Below are 9,805 nucleotides of genomic sequence, written 5' to 3'. Positions count from 1 at the left end.
TGTAAATGGCCACTAATGACTGGCTTCTGTTATTCTTTGTCTATGAAAGGAACCATTTGCAAGGTTAAACCTTTAATGTCTCACATGGGTTCGTCCGTTTGACTTCAGAACAATAAGCCACTGACTGTAGCTGCTTTGGAAATCTGTAATCTCCTGTAGCACTCATGCTGCATTTCTGATCAGGACCAAAAAAGGCAAATACAACATTTACACTGAGACCAGAAGAAATGTATGTAAGTAAAAATGTTCACAAGTTTATTTTCTGTCAGGGTCACAGCAAACATTGTACATGATGAGAAATACTGGCCTAAGATGGCATTTATGACAACACAGCTGGTTTACATTTGTTTTTGCTCCACACTGTATTTATGATGCCTGTTAATAGAATTCAGTGTTAGAGCCACACTGAATCAATATTCAACAGAATTAATATTTTGAGAGTAAAATTTAATTTCAAGAAAAAAATCGTAACATAACAAGGGCAGTCAGAATTCCCAGTTGACCCGAAAGTAGCATTGTGATCATGTTTTCATCACCTTTCATCAGGCCTTTACTGTCTTACATTATGTGGCTCTTTCATTCCTTTTCATACATTTCATATGGATACAACTTCATTCTCATAATGAGAACATTCATTTTCAGTGTTCCAACCTTTTCTTCATTGTAATGTAATTATTCCTCAAAATTACAGCTTTATTCATCTGATATTTATCCTTGTGTAACAAACTGTATTCATATGTTTTAGAGATAGATAAAGTTAATGGGTTAGAGAAAATAATTTTCTGTGTATTCATCATCAGATGCAGGTATTGCAGGGTCCGATAACTTTTTCTTGAACTACTTCTTCTTCATTGTCCTGTATTGTAATCATTTTATCGTCTGTCTGTCTGTTCATCTGTCCATTCTGGCTGAGGGGTATTAGTCCGCAGCACGTTATGTTCCTCTCAGTGTGGCCTTGCTTTAACGCTGTCGATGTGTAAACCTAATCATTCCTCATATTTTTCTGCATGTTGCATGCTTGGTTTGGATTTCCACTAACATAGGATCCTATACTTTCTTCCTCAATTTATATATATAATTTTTATATATAATATATATAATATTTATTTGGGATTATGAGTAATTTATGAGTGTAGTCATCTGAACCAAACTAGCTACTGTTCTTAAAGCAGGGCATGACTTTCATCACAATTTTTTTTATTTTTTTCAAATTTGTAAAACCCGAGTGATAGCCTTACTATCACTAATCCATTAGTCTTTCTGTGCTCATGCACGTGAATCACTCCCCTCACAGTGAACAAGTTTGAAGATGACTCCACCATGAACAGTCCGCCTGTTTACATAACAAATCCAAACATCACTCAGGCCTTTTCGGAAATTTTGTTGCAACTAAATGAAAGCGGTTTCTTACAGATTCGGGAAGAAAATGAGCCAGATCAGTACAATGTAAAATTATACAGTCAATCAGGGTTTTAAAGAATGAGGAAAGCATGCAGGTAAAGGTGACATTCGGGTTCAACACTCACAAAGAGAGTGAAAAAGCTGCTGTGTGGTCCTTAAGCACAAAAAGACTAATGGATAAGTGATAATTAGGCTTTCACTCAGGTTTTACAAATTTGAAAACATTTGTGATGAAAGTCATATGCTGTTTTAAATAATTATTTTGTGAATTCTAACTTCAAAGCTGCAGAAATTGACTATACCAGAATAAATGCCTTAATAGTCATTTCAAGTGAGAGATATAGGACATCATAACTGGATTCTTTGTGTGAATATAGTTATGTGGAGATCTGATTTGCTGTAACTTTGTAGCTTTGTGTCATTTTTTTTTTAAGTTAAATTCAGATGTTCTAATCATATCCAAATACAGTGATACATCACCTTACTTCCACTTGTATTTCTGTCTGAATACTCCTTAATGTCTGATCACGGCGTTGAAAAAGACCACAACTGCAAAAAGAGGCTTTTTTTTTCTTTATTGAAAAAACACACATGATCTACGTAAGAATGCGTAATACACAGGAGAACTAAATCATTGTTGCCAAACGTGGCAATCTTTTCTTTGAACTGCACCACACGATGAGCATATGAATAATTGGAATTAGTATGATCTGAACTCATGGAGCTGCAAGCAGAACAAAAGATTTCAGCTTAATATTGTGGAATGTGTCTCAAGTATTGTTCATACTGTGTTTGGAATTCATTCACCTGATTCTCCTCATCTTCTGTTCTGCCTCTTATTTTATATTTTTCCTTTTCATGTGTCCTTGGCAGACTGACTGTGCAGGTTAAGTTTGGGCAGTTACTTTTATCAGTTTGGACCCAAACAGTCACACAATAAGTGTTAGTGTACTTAAAACAAAAATTCATTGCACACTTCAGGTTCTGATTATTTTAACTCAAAGATTGGTTTTAAATTAAAAAAAATAATACTAATAAATTTTTAAAAAAATTACAAAAATGTGATTATCTGAGTTAACATCTTAGGCCTGATCTATGAACCAGTGTCTCAATGTGTTGATAAAGTGTTTCTAAATGAAACCTAACCCACATTAACAATCTGAGTCCCAATGGACCAGATTCAGATGGACATCATTTACCTCTGATATCGTGTTCATTATTATTATATTCATTATTTTACTGTATTAACATTGGACAAAAACATAGGCAATATGTCCCTGATTCCCAACTGGTAAGCAACTGAAGACAATGGATAATGACAGTATGTCAAAGAATACCAGGATATTTGATCAACATTGACTACTGATAAACACATGTGACATAAGTTCACATCAGCATCCTTCCACGTCCTCAGTACCCTAATCATCTGGCAGTGCTGTGTCATATGAAAAGGATTAACAGCTATTTAAGGCTGGAAGACAAACAGACTGGATGTGATCACCTTTGCAGTGTAAAAGGAAGTATCTTTTTGAGTCAGACAACTTTAAAGTCGTTCCAACTCAATAGATGTTGGAGTTCACACCACAATGACATCAACAGAACAATGTAGTCAGGGTCACTTTCAGATGGACAGAAACACCAACAGCCAATCAGAATGCATCTAGATTTCCAGTGCATGTCATGTTCAGCTCATTCAGCTCAGCTCACTTTAGCACAACATGTCACTGAATGTAGCTCTCATTGATAATGTGAATAAAAGAATAAAGGACAAAAAAACCCACTCAGGACACAATTAAATTATCAAGCAGTGAAGTATGAAGTGCAGTCAGTGAGCGTCGCTTTTTTGAACAGCACCGTTTGTTGCAACATTTTGTCTTGAAATATTTTTTGTGTAACATTTACTTTTGTATGCAGAAATGTGGATGAATGGCCGTCTTTGTCTTTTCTTTAATGTGAGCTCTGTGGATGTTCATGATGTTACAGTTGTTGGTGCAGGCGGTTCTTTAGTGTGTAATGTGATACACTGATCCTGACCACCAAGCTCTGAAGTGCCTTGCAAGCAGGTCTTCATGCGGATAGAAAGACAGCAAAACAGATATTTTACAATTCACTTACATCTTTCTTTTCATATCAAATGCTAACATTAACCAAGATGTTGCTCAATGCTAATGTTAGTTGTTCAGACAAATGATTATCAGTTTTGTGTACCTTTGTGGCATTTTGTCCAGTGTCTCCCCAGATTATCAGTTTCCATTGTCTTTTCAGTTTCTCATCAGCTGATGATGGCCTTTTGCCAATGTTTATAAGACTTAAGTGACAGCATTTGTGCTTCACACATCAGAGGAAAATGGCCATGCGAATATGGTCTATACAATTTAGCTTTGGTACACATTTCACAAAAGGGGTGAAACAGACTGCATAACACTTGTGTCAAATTTGGGAGGGCGGAGCTTATGCAGCTAATTCCATTTACACAAGGATTGACCGTTGTGGTCTCTGGAATGCGTCGTAGCACCTGAAACTCTAACCCAGAATGGGTCAATGTGAAAAGTAGTCTGTCACGAGTTGTGAGACCTATAGATTGATTCTGTCTTTTACAACCTCCCTCTACAGGAGAAAACTGAAAAAAAAAAAAAGTTTGTGTGAGCATTCGGAATGTATTCCTAGAATGGGGAAAGGAAAGTCAAACACTGGGGAAAGGCAACATTGTCCAAGAGCGAGTACATTCACATGACCTGAGTTATTGTTGAGGGGAGTGGGACAGTAAAACAAGGCAATGGGGGAGCTGTGTGCTTTCTTTGCCATCACTTATTTGGTCAATGAGTAGAACAGGTGATTTTTTTTTTGCATTTCCCTATGAGCTGAGTTTGATGCAGACCCACATGTTAACTTGAGAGCCTGTTAGGTGGAGTCTGCACTCAGGCCACTGCTGGTTTCACATCAACAGTGAGATAAAATAGCTGAAAAAATAGGCCCCGGCCTGTTCGACTACAGAGCCAGGTCTTAACAAGTGCAAAGGCTGTGGTTAGCGTGGGTGTTGTATCCTCACTGTAAGACATCCCCATAAGTAAAAATATCAAGCAAGCACTTCTTCCTGTTGTAAAGCTTATAGAGGTTAGCTCGCTCAACAGTCAACAGCTACTATGATGGTTAGATTACACGAGTAGAATGTGTTGCTCTGATAGCACTGTTCAGTTATGGATTTGTTCCTTTATAATTTAATCTGGATAAAACTGCTGGCACTACATAATGCTATCATCTGAGCAGTCATTTCTATCTTCTGCAAAGGAAAGCCAAGCTGTTTCTGTTACGGGTGCTGTCATAGTCCAGAAAGGTTAGTGATGAGTAAAGGGAGGATATGCCCAAGGTCAACATTCATTACAGAGAGTTCATGAAGTGTGGATGTGTGAGCTGCTTGTACATAATCGGGGGATTTCTACAGTAAATCCTCATCAATACTGCACCATTTTGGAGAGGCAGACAGGACTGCTGGCACATGTGGAGAGGGTAGCAACCACCATAAAAAATCTGCATTAGTTTAAGTGCATATTCACAATATCTTGTCATCAAACAACACTTTCCTGTGTAATACAGAGCACAATGTGACATTAACATTTTTTGATGATCCAATCCTGTGTCCAGCTCCAAGTGCAGCTGCTCACACCTGGTGCCTGTGTTTCCACATGTTATGAATGATCCCTTATCCTCTGTATTAAAATAATCATGCTCCTCTATAGCCTAAAATGCAGTCCAGGCTGTTATTTCAAGTCCAGAAGTCTGGCTATGTAATGTTTCCACCAGCAGTAGTGGTGCTTTTCCAAAATGGGGCAGTGCTGTCTGTTCTACAGCAGGTAATAGACTGACCATGAATAAGTACCTCATACAATGCACCTTCATGAACTCTAAATGTTCCCACACAATCAAGTTTTATCATTGAACATCAGAGTTTATCAACAGTGTGAAGAGCAGGATGACTACGCAGTAATGCTCATGCTGGTACCTTTTTTCTGCAGGGTGTTCGTCATTTCCAGACCTTGGGGACCTCATGCTGGCTAACGTTAAAATTAATGGAGTGCAAGGATATTTTTTTCTCTTTTTTGTTTGTTCTTAGACCATCCCGCTTGACTAGTTGAAAGGCTGTATCTCTAAGTGGTGTGGTCGTGAATACCTGAGGACTAGCTGGTATAGAGTTCTTGTGCTGAGGCGCTTTTCCCGACCTCTGCATCGGGGCTCTGGCTCTCTGTGCTGTTTTCTGTGTTTATGATCTGGTCGGCCGAGGCCGGCAAAGGGGGTAGTGGTGGTGCAGTGGGCAGACTCTGTGTCAGCTGAAGCCCTGGGCTGCTGTTGCCGTGGAGACTGAGGGTGGCAGAGGAGCAGGAAGACATGGGAACCGGGGAGAAGATGGAGGAGCAGAGGAGTTTCACGGGGCAGAAGGCCGAGCCCTGGGGAATGAAGTTCACCTTGTTTTTGTCAGGGCACGAGAAGAGAGGGAAGCCTTTTGATTTGCGAGACCTGAAAGAAGAAGAGGAGACTCAGCTCAGTTTGTTTTCCCTTTCATCCTCTCCTGTTTATACAACTGATCTGATTACATCCAACAGCTGATCGTACAGACACTCTGCCCTCACGCCTGCCGCCCTTGATGCAAAGAAGCTTGTTAACTTTGTACTATTAGGGTCCATGAAATGGCAAAACATATCCACTTTGTTTTTTTTTTAATCTTGTTGCACTTCAAACCACACATGTGAGTACATTTTAAAATTCTGACAGAACTCCAAAAGGGAAACAAAACATACTTACACCAGCTCTTCAAACACTTTGACTCTCTCACAGCCCTCTGGAGGTTCACGTTTAAACATGTAGCTGTTATTCGGTTTTGGAGAAGTGGCAAATTTTGGGAGAGGAGAACTACACACACCGTCTGAAAACACAGCGAACAAGAACACAATGTGTTAAGATGAACCAACACAGGAAACCCTTCACACATGTAAAGACTTTTCAGTTACTGATGATAACACTCTTTCTGCTGTTCTTTCTTGCCCCTTGGCTAAAAAAAAAGTTCCCTTGTGTGTTATGGCCTTTCTGTATTTTAACATCCTCAGTTTTGGAAGTGGTATGAAATATTAATAAGAAAAACCAGTGTCAGGAGAAGATTGCTATACTACTCTGTTTTATTTGCTTAACCAGGTAGGCCGATAGACAACCGGTTCTCATTTACAATGACGACCTGGCAGTATAACAGGCAGCTAAAACAGTAAAAATAAAACAAAGAAACAAGTTCCAAATTTACATAAAGAGCCATATATAGTCCTAAAAAAAGAGAGTATTATTTACAGTATTTCCAATAACATATTTTTAAAAGGAGTAGTTATTAACAGTAAGAATACAAAAACAGATCATACAATTTACAACATGTCATACCAGCATATCAGGTATGGTGTATATGGTGAAGAAGAGGTAATCTTGTTCAAGATTAAACTGAACCGTTCCTTTCAAGTTTAAAAATATTTCTGGATGGTCAGACTTTCAGACCAAATAGAGCAGGGGTGTAAAACTAATTTTAGTTCAGGGGCCACATTCACCCCAATATAAACTCAAGTGGGCCAGACCAGTAAAATAATACCAGTGAAAAAAGTAAAATTACATTATGTTAATGTTTATATCTACATCGTTTCCTTAAAAATCTGAATAACGTCAACAACTTGAAATGTCTGAAGAAAAACAAGTGCAGTTTTAACAATGTTGTGCATCAGTTTTTCAGTTTATCATTTACACATGTGCATTACAACTTACATTACAATTACAAACACACATAGTATTGATAAAATTGCATTTACTTTCCTCAAAACATTTCACATTGTTCATATTTCTTCAGGTTATTCACATTTATTTGTAAAAGGATAGTTTATGTAAAACATTTTCATGTAATTTTACTTTTTTTTTACACTAAAACAAAGATAAAATCTGCAGTTGTCATTATTTATAGCTTATTATGACAGTATTTTTCTGGTCTGAACCAATTGAGATCTAATTGGTTTATATGTGCATGTATGGAACCTGAAATAAAATGATTTTTTCACTATTGATTGTTAACAACTTCAGTGTAATTTTTGCATTTCACAAGTTCATCCTACGGGCCGGATTGGACCCTTTGGCGGGCCAGATTTGGCCCCCGGGCCGCATGTTTGACACCTGTGAAATAGAGGATGTGAAGGCTGGATAACAGGGTTGTACAAAATTCAGAATTTCAAGATTTAATTCAATTCAATGAATTGAATTTGAATTGGAATTACAGGAAGTGGAACTGAATTCATTGCAATTCAGAGGAATTCATTCTTATCACATATCAGTGCGAATGTGATACTTTTAACACACATTTTTCTTCTGAATAGAAGGACAGACACTAACATTCAGCATATATTCCCTTAATGTTGAAGGGAATATCTTCATTTCAAAGTAATCAAGTGAAACAATGTTTTGGTAAATGCAATTACCATTTATTAAAGTACCTTACAACGACACATTGTTGCATCTAATGTCAACAGTTCCTCAACAGGCCCTCTATTAGCGTATTTCACTAGAGTGTTCACCAAACAAAATGTTCGAAATGTTTGCACAACCATTTTGAAGACTTGGATACAGCAAGGTATTCTAGGAAATGAAGTACTGTCCGATCATCTTCCACAATTTGAAAGTTAATACAATATTAATTATCTGTTTTATAGAGTATGTTTTTAATGTTCATTTGTGGTTAAAAAAGGGATAATTACTATAATTGTGTACATTATAAAGAATTTAAAGAATTGGCTGAATTAAGGACATTGCTGATTGTGTTTAGAGCGAGAAACGGACTTTTGCCTGCAAATTTGCAGAGATTATTTGTTTTAGTATCACAGGATGAAGAACATAGAAGGAGGTTTAATTTTAAACAGCAAAGGGTACGGACTAATGTGAAAAAAACGTGTATTTCAGTTGTGGGTGTCAGGGTGTGGAATTCTTTGGCAGTGGAAGAGAAGAGCTGTACAAATATTTTTCAGTTTATGAGTTTGTATAGGGAAGGAACAGAGAAGCTTTATAAAAGCATGTAATGACATAATTCAACTTATGGATGTTGGATTTATTTTATTTGCATAGACTATCAAGTAAACTGTTTAGTCTAATGACTGTAATGGCAACGTATCTGATGTAACCAGATGTTTCAAGAAAGGGGCAGGTATAAGTTTTCTTCATCCTGCTCCTTTCCAATCATTTAGATTGGAATGAATGAATAAAATGAAATGAATGAATGAAATGAATGAAACATTAGGTCCATACAATAATACCTGTATGAAATTCATGCTGTAATCATATGTAGTATATACTGTAAAGCTTCATTGTTAAATACACTTTAATTATATATCATGTATTTCTTTGAATTTCATGAAACTTCAATTCTACTTTCGAATCGGAATCAGAATTGCAATTCCAAGTCTTGTTTGCAATATCAATTCAAATTCAAATTTAAGAATTTAATTGAGTTTTGTACAACCTTGCTGGATAACAAAGTAAAAATGGACCACAGCAACACACTGTGTAAGGAGACAGTAGCTGTGTTTCAAAAAATGTCAAACCAATATGAAGCCAACGTTTTGAAAATCCCCACAGATGAAAACACTAATTATGTGTGTTTCCATAAACTGGTTTGGAGCAAATATTCAAGGCTACACTGCGTCACCAGCAGGCAGCACTGTAAGCTGTGTTACACATGAATAAAATAGAGAAGGGAGACCCTTGTGTTTTCCATCTAAAAAGGCTGTGATGTCTTTTTTCACAGATGAGACAGAGGAATAATTCAGCCTCTTCATCAATCTACATGTTGGACCTGATATGTTATCACTATCAGATTATCTGGGAAGATCGATCAGTCACCTGATCAATCATGTGTACAGGTTTTGTCATTTCTTCTGAGCACATTTACTCTTGAGACAAAGACCAAAAATTACTTCGAGTAGAAACTGTTTGTAACAAGTGAGACAGAAGTTAATTAGAAATGGAGTCCAATAGAAATTAACATGAAACAAACTTTGAAGATATTTTCAGTGAGGGTAAGAAACCGAGAATATTCCAAAATATCAGAGCCATCTGATATTTCCATCTGGAGTTTCTAAGGAAACTCCAGCAGCGGTATTTTACAAAGTACTTACAGTTGCAATGAAATTGATCTGCTCATAGATTTTTTCTTCTGTCAACCAGATACTGGTGAATTGTCAGTTCTGTCTACACTCCAGTCGATATCAAGTTAAGGATAATGTAACCCACACAGATGATCACATCGTAGTCGCGTGTTCACAAACTTTAACAAGACACCAAAACTATCTGAATCAAGTGTATACAATGGAACAAAAATACAAACCCTGGTTCACACTTT

General features: G+C 37.0%; 1 protein-coding gene across 3 annotated transcripts in view; it reads right to left on the bottom strand.

The window, feature by feature from the left end:
* The window catches only part of glcci1b (glucocorticoid induced 1b), a 56,380-nt gene that overhangs the window by 6,000 nt on the left and 40,575 nt on the right, over positions 1-9,805 (bottom strand). For 2 of the 3 annotated variants that reach the window (XM_030157294.1, XM_030157292.1), the window contains exons 8-9: positions 6,199-6,319; positions 1,960-5,913 (exon numbers count right to left, since the gene is read on the bottom strand). In XM_030157294.1, coding sequence (XP_030013154.1) covers positions 5,577-5,913; positions 6,199-6,319 — 458 coding nt within the window. In that variant the 3' untranslated portion in view covers positions 1,960-5,576. Of the gene's footprint in view, positions 1-1,959; positions 5,914-6,198; positions 6,320-9,805 lie in introns of those variants that run through there. The other variant, XM_030157293.1, reaches the window with a different exon arrangement.

This window comes from Sphaeramia orbicularis, chromosome 16 (assembly GCF_902148855.1).
Source record: "Sphaeramia orbicularis chromosome 16, fSphaOr1.1, whole genome shotgun sequence".
NCBI classification, from domain to species: Eukaryota; Metazoa; Chordata; class Actinopteri; order Kurtiformes; family Apogonidae; genus Sphaeramia; species Sphaeramia orbicularis.
Note: the sequence above shows the minus strand (reverse complement) of the source record. Positions and strands in the feature narration are given on the sequence as shown.